Raw genomic sequence first — 19,683 nt, forward strand, 5'->3', positions numbered from 1 at the left:
GATCAAGCGTCTAGGAATGTGCTTTTTCTGAACTAGAAAAGTCTAGTTGTTTTCATTAGACTCTCAAAGGGGGACTGTGGTAACCACCTCCACCCCTCTACTCCATGCCATCCCCGTGTTTTCCAGGGACCTTCTCATCCCCTGGTCTGAGAGTCCATTCTTCCTCTCATCCTGGCCACTGGAGGTTTTGGGTGGAGCCTCCACCCCGCCCCAACTCTGGCTACTGTGTTTGTCTGTGCAGTGTGAAACCCCAGGTTAGGTGTCTTCTCCGAAGTCATAATAACATTTGAATTACTTAGTCTAAGACCAGCCCCATAAAGGAATCAGAAGATGCTATTCTAACCACCGCCCTGTTTCCTGTTGTTTTAAGTTAAATTCACAGTCGAATGTCCTGCTCAGAGTGGCATGGCACCATTATAAGTGCCCTTCCTTCCCTGGTTTCAGGGTGCCCTGCTCTGTGCAGATGGTCCCTCAGGTGATCCTGTGAGGACCCCGCTTGTACACCTGAGAAACTGAGGGGCACAGTATTTTCTCCGGTAGGAGAAGAAAGTCCCCTCCTTTCTTTGCTGATGACATCATCTCCCTAACTAAGCAGAGGATAATCCTAGTCCTCATTCCCTACGGACCCCCTCCTGCGGGGAGCTGAGCAAGAAATGCGGAGAGAAGGAGAGATGGAACAAGCATGTTCCACCCTGGAACCTTCGGAGGACACGTTTTAGGAGCCGCCCAGGCCTGCAGTGAGATGAGAGCAGCCCGGACAAGCAGGTCCTTGGCATCATCCCTGGCTGAGGCCAGAGAGGAGGAGGCTGGCAGGGGTTGGAGACAGCCCACCTGGCCTGACACCCACACCAAGTTGCAGATATTTGAGGTCACAGTTCTCCACAGGCACTAGGGTGTCTGGCCCTTTGGTTCTGTTGAGCAGGGCCCAGCTGTCAGTGGGTCCTGCCATGCCCAGCAGCCTCTCCTCTGCAGGCCCTGGCAAAGCCCAGCACCCCTGCAATGCAACATCTTGTCTCTCTCCTTCCAGTGTTACAAATCCTCCAAGGACCACAACCCCCAGCTGGACGTGAACCTGCTGGGCAGCAGCGTCATCCACAAGGAGAAGCAGGTGCGAAAGAAGGAGCACAAGCTGAAGATCACGCCCATGAACGCCGATGTCATCGTGCTGGGCCTGCAGAGCAAGGACCAGGCCGAGCAGTGGCTCAGGGTGAGGGAGCCCCCAGGTGGCTGGGGAGATGGACCTACTTCCTGCCAGGGCTCCTGGGGTCACGGGGTTGGGAGGCTGTAGTTCTGGCTCCCCAGCTTTCCCCAAGAGGGATGGATGCTGTTGAGGGTAAAGGGTCTTCGATCCAGTTCCCAGAGCCTCCTGCCTTCAGAGTGGCAGCGACCAATCTTAGGGAAGTGGGTCACAGACCCCGCTGCCAGCCGTGCGTCCCTCTCAGTCACCTGAACTTTGGGCTCCAGTTGAAATCGGTTTGTTTTCTGTCTTCTAATGAGCATCACCAGCCTCCTTATTAAGGAACAGACGTGGCTGCCACTGGTTAAGTACTTGCCGTGGGCCATGCCCTCTTAACAAATGTAACCCACTCGACCACATGTAGGGAGCTGAGCCACATTAATGTCCCCAGTTTGGAACAGAGAATAGGGCTAAGGGGGAGGACGGGACCAATGAAGGTTGGCTGGTGAGTGAGTGGCAGCATCGGGGTTCAAACCTCAAACTGGCTGACCACAGTCCTGTGTTTTGCCTACACGAACCGCGATGTGACCCCCAAAAGGAAGCACCTGGGAGGTGCCTGCCTGCCCCGTATTAAAGATGAGCTTGACGATTCCAGAAGGTATGAGGTTTGCACCAAGAAGGGGACCACAGTTGCAGAAGGACCTCCAAACCCAGCAGGTCCCCTGGGAGGCCAGAGAGAGGCAGAGAGGCCCCTTGCCCATCCCTCCTGCCCCTCCTCCATCACAGCCACGGGGATGCGTTTCCAAAGCAGGAGCCTTACACCCGCCCTCCACCCCCATCCCTGCAAATCACACATACCTGCAGATGCACACACACACGTACAAATGTGCATGTGCACACGCACAAATACACGCATGCACTCCTGCGTGCACACACACTGCTCTTGCCCCCGGTTCCCAGTGCCGCTCCTCTGAGTGCTCAGGCCCATTTCCCTCCCCCTGACTCCAGCCTCTCTCCCCAACTCCCACACCCTGTTCCTGAGCCCCCCACCTCCCTCCACAGTCTTGCTGGTGGTGTAAAGACAAGAACACTTTGAGAAGACACAGCCTATTCATCAGCCTTCACAGGGAGGCCCTTTCCTCCCTGGTCAGATGAGCGCAGGGGTGGACTTGGCTGTGAGCGCCTGGCTCCAGAGAAGCTGGACACACCTGCAGTTGGGTGGTTAGCCTGTCCAGTGGGGTCTGGACCAGACACATCTGTTTTGTCAAATCTGCCTGCCTGCCCCAGGCGTTTGTGTCCCAGCTCTGCATAATGACACCTGTGCCCACAGGACGGGACAGGTATAGTATGGCAGTAAACAGGAGATGTTGCATATGAGACAAGAGTCCCAGAAAAGGAAGTCACAAGGCACAACTCTCCCAGAGAAGTAGAATCCCCGCGCCTTGGAGCCTGGACTCCTGACTCAGCATGCGTCCCCTGGGCAGGCCCCTGGCTGTAAGGATGGTAGTGAACAGGCCCTCCTGTTCGGGGTACTTCGCGCACCAGACCTTACCGCGGCCCATGGCACAGGCTCGGCCCATCTTACTACAAATGTGGTGACTGAGGCTCAGACCCAAGGCCAGTCTCAGGAATGAGAAATGCCTTCAGTTTCTCCTTCCCTGGGGTCGTTTTTCCTTTTGTTCTTTGGCTTTTCTGGTTTTAACCCCTTTCCATGAACTGTTCTATGTGGAGACTGAAAAAGGAGGGTCTTCGAAATCACTCTTGCTAAGTCTGCATCTCAAAGGGCTTCTGGCCAGTGTGTTGGTGGCTGCCTTGGGCTCTTTCTCTCTGGGACCCCCACAGGTGGCCCCTGGCTTGGAGCACAGGGGTGCTGCTTTGCACAGCTAGAGCCACCTCCGACCTGCATGTCCCCAGCCTTGGGCTGCAGAGCTGCGGGCTACCAGCTCTGGCCACTGCTGGGCTTGGTTGTAAAAGCTCCCTGCCAGCCCGTCCATCCCCAGAATGTGTGGGGGCCTGCAGGAGAGAGGGGGCTAAGGAACAAGCCCACCCCGAAGCCACATGTGGGCCAGGTGTTGGGGTCTGGCAGTTCTCTGTCTTTAGGAAATTGTGCATCTTCTCTCTCACCTCTGCCCACTCTCCTGACCTTGAGGGGCTCCAGCTTCAGTGAGTTCAGGCCGGGCCAAAGGGCCTTGGGGGTCGGGGCCTCTGTTGATGGCTTTCTTCTCACCTCAGGTCATCCAGGAGGTGAGTGGCCTGCCTTTGGAAGGGGCATCTGAGGGAAACCAGTATGGCCCAGATGCCCAGCGCCTGAATTATCAGAAGGTAAGTCTCTACTCTGCCCTGGGGGGTCAGTTCGAGGCCATATTTTCTCCATGAAAATTAAAAATATAAAATTGGGTGCTTTGATCTCACATTTCAGCCTCATGAATAAGAAAGGATATAAGGGCAGGGGCCCCAGCTTGCTGGAAAACTAATGAAAGTGACCTGACCTAAAATGTAGTCTCACTCGGTTGGGTGACCCTTGGGGGAGCTTTACTGGGACAAAGATGCTCTGCCCTCCCCTCTTTAGTGGGGAGACTTATTCTTCCAAGCGCTTTCTTCCTGCTTACTCCCCAGTAGAGGTCCCCGGGCTGGGGAACCCTCTGGGTGTTGACCTGAACCAAGGGCTCATTTGCATGGAGCTGTGGGGCCCCTGCATAAGGGTCCAAGTTGAGGAAGTCGGTCTAGGTGCTGACCAAGGGGCAGGCCACCCCGAGAGTGACATCCATGTCCCTGAGTATCTGCAGGTAGGCGTCCTGAAGCCTGTGCGTGAACCGAGCAGCCTGAGGGTCACTGTATCTCACTTTGGGGTCCCCACCCCTGACAAGGACAGTAGAGGGAACACAGAGGGCTTGAGCAGGGAGAAGGCCCTTTGCTCTTTGGGAAGGCACAGGCCACCCCGTGGAGGAACACCACGAGTGACTGAGGAAGGGCTGTGGGAGTTGAGAAGAAACACAAAGTAGAGTAGACGTGGGTTTTCGCCACGTTGGGGTAAGAGACAAGAGTGTTTGTGGGCGGGCTTGTCAGCCCTTGGTCCTGCCCAAAGGCCATTCCCGTGGGTGGGGAGTCCCATGGCTTACTTTGCAGAGTCTGGAGTAAGTGCTCTGGGTCCGGGCAGGGGACCTTCAGGGAGGGAGCGTGAAGGCAGGTCCCCCAGAGAGCCCAGAGGGAAGCCCAGCCCATGTCCCACTGCTGACCTGGCTCCAGGGTGACCCCTAGAGTAATCTATTGTTTTCTCTTAGATTGTGGTCCCCGAGGTAACCATGCCCAGATAAATCACCCACTTGTCTCTCTCTGCCACAGCCAGACACAGCTGAGAAGTACCTGTCAGCCCTGGAGTATGGAAGCTCCGTAGATGGCCACCCCGAGGTCCCAGACACCAAAGATGGTACCGACGCTGATGGCTTTCAGCCCAGGCTGGAGAGGGGAGGGGACCCAGGCTGTGAGACTCAGCTGTGTGACTCCGCCCTAGTGGGTTTTGACAGCTAATTCCAACCTACCTACCTCCAATTTATAAACTACTTGGAAATAGCTACCAGATCTAGAGAAAAGGGACACATGGCCCAACTGAAGTTCCATGACCTGCTGGGGGCAGAATAGTATCTCACTTCTTGCCTGCTCACCCTATTTTAAGTGTCTTTGAGCCCATACAGCCTGTAAAGTTTCTCCAGTGCCAACACATTCTGCAAGAGAAGCTGGTGTGCCCCCTTGAGCGTGCGAATCTGGACACAGCTGACCCTGGGCTGTGGGTCCTGGTTTGGGGGCAGGAGTCTGTGTGTGGGTGTGTACACCTGCATGCACACACATGTTAGGGAGGGGCAGATGCAGGGGGAAGGGGCTTCTGTTTGGTTGCATCTATCATAAGGACACGTGGATAAGCCGTGTGCAATGCTGATGGCTTTTTCTCTCATCTTCACAGTCAAGAAGAAATGTTCTCCTGGCCTCAAGCTGAGCAACCTGATGAACCTGGGCAGGAAGAAGTCTACCTTGCTGGAGCCTCCAGAGAGGTCCCTGGAAACATCCAGTAAGAATCATAACCATCCCCTGGACCACAGGACTTGTCCACTAGGCTGTAGCCCGTCTCCCGGAAGGCAGCTCAGACAGTGGAGGCAGGGGATTTAGGTCTTGCTTTAACCATTTTTAGGGGTGGGGAGCCCATGGTTCGATTTATCTTCACTGCAGGTAGTTCTTTAGGCTTAACCAAACTCTCTCTCACTGCAGTGCCAGATCTTCTGTGCAAGTGAAGGGTAATTAATTGCTGTCTTAGTGGTCTTTAAAAAATATGTTCATTTGATCCATATTTATGAAGCTTGACAGGCAGTGTTATGGAAAGGGGACCAAGCAGATGGAGAACACAGACCTGAGAGTTTACAGCTCAGGAGAGATGATAGCTTTACACCCATAACCACATGCCTGCTGTCTTAGTACCTGTTAAGGACTCAGGGACAGAAAGAGCCTTTCCCACTTTGTGGACAGAGATGGATTCCTGGACCTGGGCCTTGACGGACAGGTAGGAGCTAAATGGGCTGGGATGAAACCTGGGAGCAGGAGCAAAGACTGAGAAGCAGACAGGTGAGATGCAGTCAGAGGCTGACAGAGGCCCACGTTGCTGGGACAGAGGGTGCGCATGGGTGCTGGTGGACTCTTAGAGGTCACCGCCGCTGCCCTCCCTCAGTCTTGAGGAGACTGAGCCCAGGAGAGAGAGAGAGACCTTGCCCAGAAAACATCTTGGGCGAGCCCGTGTGCTGGCGTTCAACCAGGGGCTCACTGCTATAGCTCTCCCTGGGACCTGGAGGCTATTACCGTCCACCTCTGGTCCCTTTCCTCTTACTCATGGAACCACGTCCCAGCGGACTCTTCTCCTGAGTCCCAGTTTGTTCTGTGTTTTGAGGCTGGCCGGGGTGGAAGGGGAAGGCAACAGACGGGGCCTCACCTTTGGAGCCTGCTGCTCCTCCTGCCAAGGCCCCCCATGGCCTCAGGCCACAGTGCTGGGCACGGGAGCCTGGTCCCCAAGTCACTTTGGGAGATGTGGCTGGGTTATTGCTGGAAGTGACTAAGCAGCAACACATACCCCTGTCCCCTGTGGCTGGGGAAGGGCCGGCGGGAACACAGATGCTCTGTTTCCCGGGAATCGGTGTCAGTGCTCACGCCTCTCAGCCCAGAGTTCTGGGTTCACACCGCTCTTGGTCCAGAGAATTGTGACGGGCCAGTGGGATGCCTGCCCAGATGGGCCAGAGATCCTAGGTCCCTGGCTCCCATTCTCCCACTCTGCTACCATGTTGTGATGTTCGCGTGGCTCTGAGAAATTCATGATCCCAACTGTGTGGTCAGCACTAGGTGGGTGGGAAGGTGGCTGTGCACTTTGACCCTGCTGTATGAGCCTAGTTCATCCCGGGTAAGGTTCCTAGCAACTGCCAAGCCTACAGGGTGGAGAAGGAACCCACTGTGTAAGCCAGTGCCCCTGGGAAGGTGAGCAGCACTGAAGGAGGGTCCGAAAGACTGGCTTTTCCTCACCTTCGTAGCCCCAGGGACAAGGCTGTGCTTGACACATGGTGTCAGCTCCCCAAATGTTCATCTAAGTGCGGAGCTGAACACAACACATGCAACCATGTGGGAACAGGGAAGGGTTGCCGCGTGAGTATGCCCCCAGCAGCCCCTTTGTGCTGCCCGAAAGAGCGGCTCCCTGGTGGAGAGGCTGCAGGGCACAGACCCTGGTCACTGGATAGGAACATGCCAAGTTCTTGCCCTTGAGAAGCATTCAGTTCAGTTGGAGAGGGTGACATTGGAGCAGAGAGTTTCACTGTCCCCGATCCAAGTGTTCAGAAGGAAGCCAGAGTAGGAGTGCAGGATCCAGGGAGGGCGAAGGCCAAGTGCATCTGGGAGGCTGAGGAGCCATTGGCCAAGTGAAGGAAGACTTTTCAGGTTGAGACAGAGTGACCAGGGGATGGCAAGGTGGGGTTGGGGGGGGCGGGGCTGGGAAGCTAAGGCTATAGAGGCAGGCGGATTGCGCCTGCAATGAGGAGACCCTGGCTGGGGCGAGCCTCCTGCACGTGGCCTAAGTGACCAGAGGTGGGCTGCTGCAGGCTGGGTGCTCAGAGCGGTGGAGATGAGGTCTGGGGCGGGGAATCCTCTGTCCTGTAGACATACAGAGGGGCCTGGGGTAGTTTAAGATGCAATTGACTTCCCTCGGACACACCTTCCCACCGACACCAGGAGAGCTACACTGCTCCACTTCAGAGGGTCTAGCCGATAGCATGAAGGAGGGGAAAGAGTGTGCTATGAGATTCATAGCCTCTGTGAGTTTCAAGTTTTGGAGCTGAAGATTCTGTGGGAAGCCCTAGGAGGCCCAGAGGTGGGGCAACCACCCAGACCTTCCTGCAGCCACACCCTCTCCTGCAGGTTACCTGAACGTGCTGGTGAACAGCCAGTGGAAGTCTCGCTGGTGCTCCGTCAGGGACAGTCACCTGCACTTCTACCAGGACCGGAACCGAAGCAAGGTGGCCCAGCAGCCCCTGAACCTGGTGGGCTGTGAGGTGGTCCCAGACCCGAGCCCGGACCACCTGTACTCTTTCCGCATCCTCCACAATGGCGAGGAGTTGGCCAAGCTTGAGGTACTGTGTGCTGGGCCCAGGGGTGGCAGGCCCACACGGGGCTGCAAGTAGTCCTGGGCTGTTTTTGTTGCCTTTGTTTTGTTTGCCTGAGATTGTTTGCTTTTTCAAAAATTTCCATTCCCTTTCTGACCTTGGGGCGGTTGTGTTATAGGAGCGGACAATGAGCTACTTCCTGCGCTTAGGGCAGAAGGGGTATTTATAACTCTCTGAGCTGCTGGAAAACCTTCTGGGGATTCACAGTGGGTTTGATTTAGTTTGTGTACCACCAGATGCAGCCTGGTATGTAAAAATGATGCCTGTTAGGGCTTATCTGGGGGGAAGAATCAGGTTTGTGATACAATTACATTCCTCCCACTCCCCACCCTGTTTAATGTGATGTCACATTTGCAAAAATAAAAGGTGGCATAATGCCTTGCACTGAGCTGGACAGGTCGGAGCCAGAGTTCACACGCCCAGAAGCACATGCTTCCCATTCACTCCAGTTCGCCTGGTCCTTTATCCAGGAGGCTTCATCCAAATGTTGCTTCAATACTGCCCTCTAGTGGCCAAAAGATCCACACCCCAATTGCTTCTCAGGGACAAGTTTGTACATCTCTGTCCCCTTAACAAGTATCCACTCAGTGTGATGACATATGAACAAGACAGATATGTTCCCTACCTTCATGGAACTTATATTCTAGTATGCAAGTAAGATGTTATTCAATTAATTACCTTGATTACGTAGTACCGGTTTCTAGAAAGTGGTGGGAGGGAAGGGAGGTTGCTCCTAAGAGAATGGGAGACCCACTGGGTTTCAAGGTACGGTGGCATGCTCAGATTTGGGTTTCGAGGTGCTCCGTCACCTCTTGTGGGGGGTGGGTGGAAAGGGGACAAGAAGGAACATGGTGAGACCTGGTAGGAAGCTGTTCTGGTGGCCCAGGGCAGACAGAGTGGGAGCAGGCACTAGGGATGCCCGTGGAATGCTGTACTGAGAAACCCACATGAAAATAAAGGGGAAAGGGGACCAGCTAAGTGTCCGCCCCAGCGCACAGCTGCCTCCCTGGTTAAGAGGACACAGCGATAAGGGGGCAGAGCTGGGTTGTGCAGTGCCCAGGTGGTGGCTGCCTCTCGTCATGAAAATAAACCTGCAGTGTTTTGTGGAATTCCCAGCTTTTTCTCATTGTCAGGGCAAGAAACGACACTAGCACTTTAACAGAAATCACCAGGGTGTGTGCTTGGTTGGAGTGCGCTGTACCCTGGGAAAACCCCGAGCACCGGTGTTGCTGGGCTTTAGTTCACCATTTATCAGAATCAGACTAATTGTAAGGGAGTTAAGACATCGGGACTATTGAACCTGTAAGCAGAAATGAAGTTCAATGTTACTTCTTAGCAGGGCACGCAGGCAGTCTTGTATGGACGGCTTAGGGTGATGCACGGACATGTCACAGTTCAAAGAGTAGAGGTGTCAACCTAAAATACATGCAATTTTAACAGTTCTCTCCTGGTCCAATTAGCCTTCTAGAAATGCATGTATATAAATCACATGTGACGCTTAGGACAAATGTCCGCAGTGTCACTGATGTAGCATCAAGGTATCACCAGCGGCAGATGTTACTTGGGGTCCCTGGTGAAAGAGAGGGAGCATGGTTTTGGCTCTCTGAGGCCTTGTTCTGGGTGGGTATCAGGGCTGGGGTGTTGTTCCCGCCCAGGGGTGGCAGGAAGGGGTGGTGGGCTGGGCACTGGGAGGCACCCTGCAGCCCTGCTCACGCCCCTCTCTGCCTCCTCCAGGCCAAGTCTTCTGAGGAAATGGGCCACTGGCTCGGCCTCCTGCTCTCTGAGTCAGGCTCCAAGACAGACCCGGAGGAATTCACCTACGACTATGTGGATGCAGACAGGGTTTCCTGTATTGTGAGTGCAGCCAAAAACTCTCTGCTGTGAGTACCACGGGCCTTCTGCTTTGCACCCTTCCATGCAGTCATACTTCTAATGCCAGGCACAGATTGGCCTCTGGTGGCCAGTTGAGCACTCAGGGTCGCCTGGCGGCCAGAGGGCCAAGAGCTAGCTGAGCCAGGCCCCAAGCAGCTACAGCATTTGGCTGGGTCAGATTGTCTCCCTCCTTACAGCAGAGTCGGCACATCTCTTGACCCTCCCCGTCCCTTGTTGTCAGCTGGGCACATTCCCAAGGACTCCTCTCTGGGTCCCCGTGCATGCTCAAATGGCAGGGTAGAGGTGCTACTTCCCACTTTCCAGATAAGCCAATGGGCTCAGCGGGGGGGGGGGGAGGAGCCGCCATGAGACATGAAGCAGGCCCTTTTCTTCTGTACAGAATGGGGCAAGTCCCTGGTCTGCGCTGCCCCAAGTGAATCGTGAGGATGGAATGAGAAAGGGCTTTGTTGTTGTTGAAGGAGACCCTCAAATGGAGTCTGAAGATGGCAAAGGATGCTAAGGCGGACGGTGGCGGGGAGGGGTGCTGGGAAAGGGAAGTTTTTCTGGAAGAGAAGTTTGGAACCGAGAGTTCCAGTACCAAGGCGCCAGGAGGAGAGGCGGGAGCTGCCCCTGCTGAGTGAATGAGCGTTCAAATGAGGCCAGAGCAAGGCCCACGGGCTCCCGCCCACCCTCAGCTTTGGGGGGGTGGGGGTGGGGGGGGCGGGGGGGGCGGGGGGCCCTCGTCGTGAGCTCATTGAGGCTGACAGCTTTCGCCACCCCATCTTGAATGCTCCTCTCCGTGCCTTGCCGGGTGTCTTCCAGACTGATGCAGAGGAAGTTCTCAGAGCCAAACACGTACATCGATGGCCTGCCCAGCAAGGACCGCCAGGACCTGCTGTACGACGACGTGGAGATGTCGGAGCTGACGGCCACGGTGAGGATGCACACGGGCCGGGCCGGTCCTCCTGCTGCCAGAACTTCGATGCCTGTCACAGTGGCCCTAAGAGGGGTGGATTCCCAGTCACCTGCGGGGCCATGAGTGCAGAGATCTAGGGGCCACCAGTCGTTTCTGGTACTGGGGTGGGCAGTCCGCCTGGCCTGGAACTGGTCTGGGTAAAACAGCTGGTTTCCCACTCTGGTCCGTGCGAGGATGGGGGTGTGCTGTTGGGACTGGCCACTGAGGAGGTGGAATCACCGCACTGGCGGGAGGTTCCACGGATCAGACGCTGGACGCTGTGTTGTGCTGTGCTCTGGGCTGCTGGGGATTACCTCCTTTAACCCTTACCACCTTGTAGGGAGGTACTATCACTCTGTCCTCTTACCGATGAGGAAAGGAGGTTCAGGGGTTAGTGCTGTGGCCGGGCCTCCCACCTGTTGAGTGGCTGATCCAGAACTCGAACCCTGACCTCACCTTCTAACTCCAGTTCAACAAGGGGCTTCCCTAAGGGAAGGTCCCTGCCCACTCCACCCAGGGAGGAACTCAGAGGCAGGGTGGGCGCTACCTCCAACCCAGGTTGTGGAGTCCATGGTGAAAGCTCCCTGCCTCTTTCCACTGCAGGTGGACCCCGAGGACGCCACCCCTGCCACAGATGCTCCAAGCGAGCCCACCCCTGACCATGTGTACCTGGACCTCACACCAGTCAAGTCCTTCCTGCACAGCCCAGTGGGCGTCCAGACCCGAGTGTGCTCCCCAACTCTGCCCTGCCCAGACCCTCCAGCCGAGCCTCTCCCTGCAGACCCGGAGCCCACGGCGGAGGAGCCACTCCTCAAGTCCCCAGAGACCCCCGAGTTGCAGGTACAGGTCTCCCCCCAGCTGGTGAGCCAGCCCCACCTTCCCAGGCCCCTCAGCCGGCTGAGTCGTGTTTGCTTTCTCCCAAAGCAGATGCCACAAGAGAGTCCCGAGCCCGAGGAGGCTTCGCAGAGAATCACGACAGTCAAAATCCAGACTGAACAGCAAAAAATCTCCTTCCCACCGAGCTGCCCCGACGCTGCAGCTGCCACCCCAGCCGGGGTCGGCACACCTGTGAAGGACAAGTTGCGGGTGACCTCTGCAGGTACCTGGGCTGGATAAGAGTTGGATGTTTTGGAAATGGCTCAGAGAGGCGAAGGGACTTGCCCCAGGTCACACAGTGAAGAAGGTGTGGGCCCTGCTTCCTTTACTGCCCCTGCTTGGCCAGCCTGGTGCCCAGCTCTGACTTCCTGTGAGAGCCCCTGGTTCCCTCTGGGTGTGTGCAGTGCAGGTTGGTGATAGGGGATAGGCCTCGTTTTCCAGCCTGGCTGACCCGGGGGTTCCCCTCTCCGGGTTTGCAGAGATCAAACTTGGCAAGAACCGGACAGAAGCCGAGGTGAAGCGGTACACAGAGGAGAAGGAGAGGCTGGAGAAGCAGAAGGAAGAGATCCGGGGGCACCTGGCTCAGCTCCGGAAAGAGAAGCGGGAGCTGAGAGAGACCCTAGTAAAGTGCACAGGTGAGGACTGTCCAGGGGAGGAGCCTGGACCCAGGCCCGCAGCCCTGCTGATCTCTAGCACAAAGTCCTCTCATGGTCCCCCTCAAAGTCCTCTCCCTCCTGTCTGAAAGGTCGCTGTCTTGTGCAGAGAGACCTTGACCCCTCTAGGACAGGAGGTCATTTTAAAAGCTGGCTAAAGGAGGACACCTCTGAAAGTTGTAGTTTGTTCGACCTTAAGCATTTTATTTTCACTTAAAGGTATACTCCTTGGTCCATCTTTGGACAGAGTGCCTCTTCCTGAGGTCCCATGTCATCATTCCTGCATTAACCACACGTGTCCTGCATCCTTAATTTCCAGCCTTCAAAGAGACTTAGGATGCTTGCAAGGAAATCTGAGTCCCTCTAGATTGTTTCCCAGATCACCCTCATATCACCTGTCAACCATTTCCTAGCAGCTTGCCTTTTAAAGGTCCCTCCCTGCAGACGACTGACTTAATTCCCCTTCCACCCTGACTGGCGTGGCTCAGTGGATTGAGCACGGGCTGCTAACCAAAGGGTCGCCAGTTCGATTCCCAGTCAGGGCACATGCCTGGGTTGTGGGCCAGGTCCCAGGTTGAGGGCATGCGAGAGGCAACCACACATGGATGTTTCTCTCTCTCTCTTTCTCCTTCCTTTTCCCCATTCTAAAACTAAATAAATAAAATCTTAAAAAAAAATTTTTTTTCCCTTCTAGATAAGGGAGTCCTGGCCAGCCTGGAGCAGAAGCTGAAGGAAATTGATGAGCAGTGCAGGGTCGAGGAGAGAAGGCGCGTGGACCTCGAGCTCAACATTGTACAGGTGAAGGACAACCTGAAGAAGGCCGAGGCTGGGCCTGTGACACTGGGCACCACGGTGGACACCACCCACCTGGAGAATGTGAGCCCCCAAGTGAGTGCCAGGAGCCACGGTTCCTCTGAGCTGCTGGACTGGAGTCGGGGAGAAGGGGGGGGTCATGTCTCCCTCCCCTGGCACAGGCCTTACTCTCTCCTGTCACCACAGCCCAAAGCTGCTGCCCCCGCCCCAGACTGTACCCCAGTCAACTCTGCAACGGCGCTCAAGAACAGACCTCTTTCCGTCATGGTCACGGGCAAAGGCACTGTCCTCCAGAAAGCCAAGGTAAGTGGACACTCCCGGCCTCCTTCAAGGCCACCAGTGGACAGTAGAATGGTCACTAAGTTGGGGCCCCTCCTATGACCCAGGTGGCACTTTCCTGCCTTGGCCACCACTCTCAGCAGAAGAGGCACGGGGCCTCCACTATACATTTGGCTCAGTCTTTGGCTGTCACCGGTCAGCCTGAGGACACGAGCCTTTGCACTGCCCTCCACCCAGTCATCCATAGATTTCGGGGGTCGGGGGACAGCTACAGTTCAGGGACAGACTAGGACTGGACAGTTTTCAAACCACAAAGTCAGTGATTCTAAGGGACTGCTGCCATGGAAACTGGACCAGATCGAGGCAGCAGGTGACAAAAGGCTTGGGAAGGCGTCTGTGTTGAATAGATGCCATGACTGGGTTTTCCCCAAGGGCTAGACAAAAGTGTTACTAATCCTTTACACCTTCGTGCAGTAAGGGACACACCCAGAGCCTCCTGTGCCTTTGGCAAACTCTGCTCCTTATTTGGATCCTGCTGCCTGCTGGAGGTATTTTGAGGCACCTGCACCAATGACTAAGCCTTGAGTGCACAGGAGCCAACAGAGGTTGGGAGTCTCTCCCAGGGCACTTGCCTGTGCCACAGCCTCCTAAGTCTTTTAGTAGGTGCCCTACACTGTGACGAACACACAGGGTAGGATGTCTCCGTGTTTCTATGCATAGGGGCACTGCTACAGCGGATAACTAACTTTCTTCTTTTGCGGGGGCGGGTGCTGGTATTTGAATGGTGCCCTAGGAATGGGAGAAGAAAGGAACAAGTTAGGAAACAAGCTTTCTCTAAAGACTCTGCTGTCAGTGTGGACCTTGGTGACAATCCGGCTTCATTCAAGTCTTCGTTAAAGCAGCAGCTCTGTGACAGGGTGAGTCTGTGGAGAAGGCAGCACCGGGGCAGGGGTGCTCCGCGTGGAGAGCTTCGGCCAGGAGGCGGCTCTGGCCCTTTTCACAGCAAAAGAAAGAGTTGGACAAAAAGAGAGTCGCGATCTTAGACAGCACTGATGCCATCTGTGACGTGCGTTTTGAGACGTGGTAACAGGAGAAAATACTTGGGACCAAGCTGAAGCACTGTCCCCAGTAAATTAAGGACTTTTTAAAGTGACACTGTATGATATTAAAAACAATGTTTCAAATCCTGTAATTTAGAACAGAGAAGTGTCTGTCGAGATTTAACTGACTTTTTACATTACCATAGAAAAAGAGACTGCCTTGTGTTTACAGATGCAGCCCTGTGGCCAGGCCGCTCTTGAGAGAAGAGTTATTTAATATAATGCTCTCGTAGTCCCCATTCTTTTAAGTTGTGCTTATTACCCAGGCCCCTTCCAAGGAAAAAAAAAAGTGGTTTTTGTTTGGGGTGGTCTCCCTGTTCCCGTAAAATGGGCAGTGCTGCCCCTCTTGTCTTCGAGGGCATTGTTGGTGCGACCCCGGTTGAAACATTTCATGCCGTCCCTGCCTCACTCTGGGGCTGTGGACGAGAGTTCTCTAACACTGGCTCCTGAGAACTAAAGGCCTTTCCGTTCTTGTCTTTCTAATCCCAGGGCATTTATTTCCTTTGTCATAAACACTTGGTGTCCTTGGACCAAGTGGTGAGTTCAATTTTTTTTAAAGGAATAAAATGTTCATTGTATTTTGGGGTTGTCTTGTCGTTCATGGGACGACTTGGGGCAGGGTTTGACGGACTCCTACTTCAGAGGGGAAACATCACGGCTCTTTGCACACAGGACTTCAAACCATGTGCCGTGAAAACTGGTGGAACCACAGCGTGGGGTCTCAGCCAGAGATGTTAAGTCTCCTTAAATGAAGTAGCACGGAATGGTCACAGTGTAACTAACAATGTGCCAAATCCACTAGAAACACCTGCAGAGACTGGCCGTGTAAGTGACTGAAAATCAATACTCCTAGCAGCTAAACACACTCCTAAATAATTCTTGGGGGAGAGAAACCAGTGCTTAGAAAGTTGCCTGTGTAGTAATTAGGAAAATTCCTAGCATGAATGTGCTTATTTTTAAAATGACAACACTTACCAACATGTTTCCGTAAGACTTTTTCATTATGCCCCAAAATGAGATTTGGTTTTTCTTTTGCATTTTTCTTTTGGAGTTTTGGTATCAGAGCTATGCTGACTTTCTAAAACTGAGAGTACGTATTCCTCAAACTGCTACCTTCATAGCATTTTCTTGTAACTTAAAGTCCTCTCGGCCTGGGTCCTTCAGGCTCCCCGGTCAGCTGTGCCTTTCCTGTGGCCTCAGGTTATCTTTACTTGTATCAGTGCTCTCAGTGAGCCAGATTTGGGTTCATCATTTCTTAAATAAGCACATCCACGCTGTGTTTGAAGGTCATGACCAGACAGTGTTTACCTAGGGAATCAAGGTGGTTCAACCACTGAAAATATACTAACAGGTAACTTACCATGTGAACAGGTTCAATGTGAAAAGCATCATCTCGAAGGAAACCTAGCACAAATCTCAACACTCCTAATCGACAATCTTTGTAATCTGGGAATGGAAGCATTCCTACCCTTCTAATGTAGTCCACAGAAAATGACACTAATGGTGAAAACGTCCCTTCGCGTCCAGATACGCGCCGTTGCCACCACTTTTCAAAACATTATCCTGCAGGTCCTAAATAATGCAAAATGACGAGAAAAATTAGTGTAAAACTCCAAAAGGAAGAGCCAAAACTGTCATTATTTGTAAATGCTATTCTTCTAGAAAAGTGAGAGAATCGATTAAATGTTTGTACAAGTGGGCTCAGCAAGTTGGCTGGAATGAGAATCATTCAGAGACGAAAAAAGATTTATGGCTTTTTGGCAATATTTCAATTTTCGCAAGAACTTTTTTTTAAATTTCCTATATAATTAAAAGCCAATTTCTTTTAAAAGAAAGAAGGCGGCTTGAATTCCCTTTGCTGCTATTGGGACATTGAAAGGATTCAACTATTCAGTGGTGCCTTCGCTAGAAAAGGAAAAAAAAATTTTTTTTCAAGGGCTGGGACCTCAAACTAGAAACAGTAAGCCTTTAATACGTAAACCAGAGTTTTGTGGGGTTTTTTGTTTTTTTGTTTTTTGAGTCCAAACAATTCAAGTGGGGCATCCAAATAGCCTCAAACCAGACAAAGAATCCACACTATAAAATGATTAAACTGCTGTGAATTTGAGAGACAACAGATTAATGTAAGTTCTCCGACTTCACCCGTCGGCACCTGCTGGGTGGACACGTGGCCTTGCTCTGATGTCGCCTTCTGCCAAGCCCCGCTTGTTAATATCAGCAATGAAACTATCCCTCGAACCCAAAGGACTGCCGTGACAGTCTAGGCACACCAGACATTTCATTTCCAACCTCTGACACCACGGTGACAGCCTCTTTCAAGTGCTTGCCCAGCACCAGAAATCCTGAGCATTTGCATAGAAAGCATGACATCGCCGATATTAGAGAGAAAGGCTATGGTAGAGTGACGGGGTTTAGGTCGGAGCTCCGCGGCAGTTTCTACTGAAACCTGAACTCGAAACAACACAACCCACGGGAAGGACTGACGCTTGCACGGAGCAGGGGCAAGGGAGGGCCCGGTTTGCCAGAGCGCTTTCCAACCAACACCTCTTTGCCATATCGACACGGACACATCCGTTCCATAAATACCCAACATCGTTTCTTGACATCCTTTAAAAACAACACACACAAAAGCAAAACAAGGCCCTAGACCACATAAGACGTGTTTAAAAAAATGAAACCCCTCTAAGTGTCTTTCTCCTCTATTTGCTGAGTTTAAGAATTCGATTGCTCTTTGCCCCGCTAAAAGGAGAATAAGCAAAGCACTCCGTAAACATCCCATAATTCGTCCCTCCTAAGCAAACTCTGAAGGAACCCCTCCACCACCCCTCCCCCCAAGAGAATGTGGCCTGGTACCCAGGTCAGCTGCACACGGCCCCTCAGAACCAGGGCTGTTTGCACCCTCGGCCCCTCCCCCACAGTCAAACACGCTGGTGGATCGGACACATTCCAGTCCGCGGCTTTTCTGAGTCTCTCCCCAACACAGAGCCAGTCGGCAGAAATCACAAATGCCGCTCCAGTTCCTTTTCAAACCAGAAACAAGAGTGCCTCTAGGACATCTTTGGGGAAGGATGTATGAAAAGGTGTCCACACTTTCTCTGTCTTGAAATGCCATCGCGTCCGGTCCGAACGACCCTCCAGTCACTGCCTCCTTGTGAGCGTCACTGTCCCAACAACATTCTATGGGCCATCGGTGGGGTGGGCCAAGTGAGCTTCACACAGGCCCTCCAAAGTCTCCAGGTTCCTTGGTTTCTCCTCAGGGGACAGGTGACCGGGGACAAGCTCAACAGGACACAGCTGGGTACAGAAAGGAAACATTTACTTACATGTCAGGAGTTTTCAACATCATCATTAGGGGGTGAAGCCAACTGCTACCATGTCCCTAAGCAGCACAGTCTATAGCTGGGACGTGTCTTCTCCCTGGGTGAGGAAAGTGGGCGGAAGGGTTTGGGACAGAGCGGGAGGCATGTACACACAGGACCCCACGAGACAGGCTCTCCGCTGAGGCCAGGCATCCTTTCAGCGTCCCGAGTGGCCAGGCCTTCTCTGCAGGTGCTGGGTGGGGCCTGGCTGCTGCCGTCCACCAGGCTGTCGGCGGCGGGAGCCCCGTGCCTGAAGGGCATCTCCTCTCACGGCTCCTGGGAGAGAAGCGAACTTTGAGGATGTGAGGTGTGTCTGAGTCCTCTCACCCAACCAGCAGCCGTGGCGGGGGCCTGCATGTCTTGTTCTTACTCCACAACCCAAACGAAAGACGCCAGTCAAAGGGCCCTTCAGATCCACTCCCCGGCCTCTAGGAAGCCAACCTCTGCCAGAAACCAAAAACCCAAGGCTCCAACAGGAACCTTGGTTGCGGTGTTCTAACTTTAAATTCACAAACGGGCTCCAGGTGGGCCTGGACTGCTGCCCAACAATCATTCTCTACAACCGTAGCCTGGTCTGCCTCTCCCCCAGGTGGTTACTTCTCTCCTCCAGCCTCCTGCACCGCCTCCCCACCCTCACTCTCGGGGGATCCCTCCCTCTTCACTGAGCAAATGGAAACACTAAAAAAAGAACTCCCACCGGCTTCCAGCACATCTACCCCCCTTCCCCCGCCCAGCATCTGGGCCCGCACCCTCTGTCTCCCAGTCCCTCTGGATGCACCTCAGAGGCCTTCCTCCCAGTCACCATTATTTTGCTCACGTGTGCTGTGTACCATGCAATCTACTACACGTTCTACTTATTTACTGTCTGGCTCCCCCACGTGCATGGAAGCTCCACGAGGGCAGGGATTCTGACTCTTGCTCACTGCTAGGTTCCCCACACCCAGATCAACGCCTGGGACGTAGCACACCCCTGCTACGCGTTTCTTTCGTGAACAAACGATGCTATGATTCCTCCCATGGAGCCAGCACCCTAGAACCTGCCTTCAGCTGAGTTCCCCGGGCGTGGCTGGTCCCAGAATGCCAGCCCCCAGCCCACAGATGCAGAGCAAGGACTCCACTCACGGTTCTCACAGTGGGGGCCCGCCCAACCATCTCGGCAGGTGCAGAGGTAACTCCCGTTGCGCAGGACGCAGGTGCCCTCATTCATGCAAGGGCTGGGTTTGCAGAGATTGATGGGCCGCTTGGCCTCTACAAGAAAGTGCCCAGCGGGCGCAGCCTGGGTCAGCCTCGAAGACCCCCTCCTCTAAGGAAGCCCAGCACAGCTGCGAGGCCTCTAAGGTAGGGTCTTACCCATTCTAGTGCTGCTATGGGCCCTTAAGTCACAGGCTAGGATGTGAATGGTGCTCCACACTGCCTGGCCGGGTTAAAGAGCCAACGTCCACCTAGCTTTCCTACATGCACATGGAGACTTTCTCTCAGATGTGCTAGGCTCCTAGTACCGCTTCCATAGGGCAGTCACATACTTTAGAACAGGCAGGAAGGATGTCATGGCAAAAGGAGGCCTTGGAGCCAGGCTGGCCTAGTTATGTTGGCTCTTTGCTCTGGCATTCACTACCAAGGTCAGTGTCAACCTTGAGGGATGTGTTGGCACCCTAGTGATCAGAGATGTCTTCTGTTTAAATGGAGTGTGTACACTCTCAAGTTTGGGGAGGGGTAGCCGTGTTAAATTTTTTGGAGCCTGAATGTCAAAATAGGACGGCTGCACCTACCGCAGGACGTCACGTGAACTTGGGATTTAGCACAGAACCTGGCACGTGGAAAGCGCCCAGTAGCCAGGAAGAGCTGTACTCCTTGTAAAGATGTATGTGAAGGTTCAGGCTGAGGTGTGCCGCCTTGGAGGCAACCCGAAGGGCGTG

At 53.9% G+C, this 19,683-nt stretch overlaps 2 protein-coding genes across 9 annotated transcripts in view; one reads left to right on the forward strand and one right to left on the reverse strand.

Moving 5' to 3' along the window:
* Positions 1 to 14,986, forward strand: part of AFAP1L2 (actin filament associated protein 1 like 2) — a 92,525-nt gene extending 77,539 nt beyond the window's left edge. For 4 of the 6 annotated variants that reach the window (XM_053923059.1, XM_053923062.1, XM_053923065.1 and 1 more), the window contains 13 exons: positions 1,028 to 1,207; positions 3,410 to 3,499; positions 4,520 to 4,604; positions 5,136 to 5,240; positions 7,616 to 7,827; positions 9,595 to 9,740; positions 10,555 to 10,666; positions 11,291 to 11,527; positions 11,612 to 11,786; positions 12,043 to 12,198; positions 12,911 to 13,104; positions 13,216 to 13,332; positions 14,102 to 14,986. In XM_053923059.1, the coding sequence (XP_053779034.1) occupies positions 1,028 to 1,207; positions 3,410 to 3,499; positions 4,520 to 4,604; positions 5,136 to 5,240; positions 7,616 to 7,827; positions 9,595 to 9,740; positions 10,555 to 10,666; positions 11,291 to 11,527; positions 11,612 to 11,786; positions 12,043 to 12,198; positions 12,911 to 13,104; positions 13,216 to 13,332; positions 14,102 to 14,128 (1,836 nt within the window). In that variant the 3' untranslated portion in view covers positions 14,129 to 14,986. The remainder of the gene's footprint in view (positions 1 to 1,027; positions 1,208 to 3,409; positions 3,500 to 4,519; positions 4,605 to 5,135; positions 5,241 to 7,615; positions 7,828 to 9,594; positions 9,741 to 10,554; positions 10,667 to 11,290; positions 11,528 to 11,611; positions 11,787 to 12,042; positions 12,199 to 12,910; positions 13,105 to 13,215; positions 13,333 to 14,101) is intronic. The other 2 variants (XM_053923060.1, XM_053923064.2) reach the window with 1 other exon arrangement.
* A 1,218-nt stretch (positions 14,987 to 16,204) lies between these two features.
* Positions 16,205 to 19,683, reverse strand: part of VWA2 (von Willebrand factor A domain containing 2) — a 41,707-nt gene continuing 38,228 nt past the window's right edge. For 2 of the 3 annotated variants that reach the window (XM_053923326.1, XM_053923327.1), the window contains exons 13-14: positions 18,890 to 19,015; positions 16,205 to 18,043 (exon numbers count right to left, since the gene is read on the reverse strand). In XM_053923326.1, coding sequence (XP_053779301.1) covers positions 17,925 to 18,043; positions 18,890 to 19,015 — 245 coding nt within the window. In that variant the 3' untranslated portion in view covers positions 16,205 to 17,924. The remainder of the gene's footprint in view (positions 18,044 to 18,889; positions 19,016 to 19,683) is intronic. The other variant, XM_045191644.3, reaches the window with a different exon arrangement.

The sequence above is a fragment of the Desmodus rotundus genome, chromosome 4 (assembly GCF_022682495.2).
Source record: "Desmodus rotundus isolate HL8 chromosome 4, HLdesRot8A.1, whole genome shotgun sequence".
In the NCBI taxonomy this organism is placed as follows: Eukaryota; Metazoa; Chordata; class Mammalia; order Chiroptera; family Phyllostomidae; genus Desmodus; species Desmodus rotundus.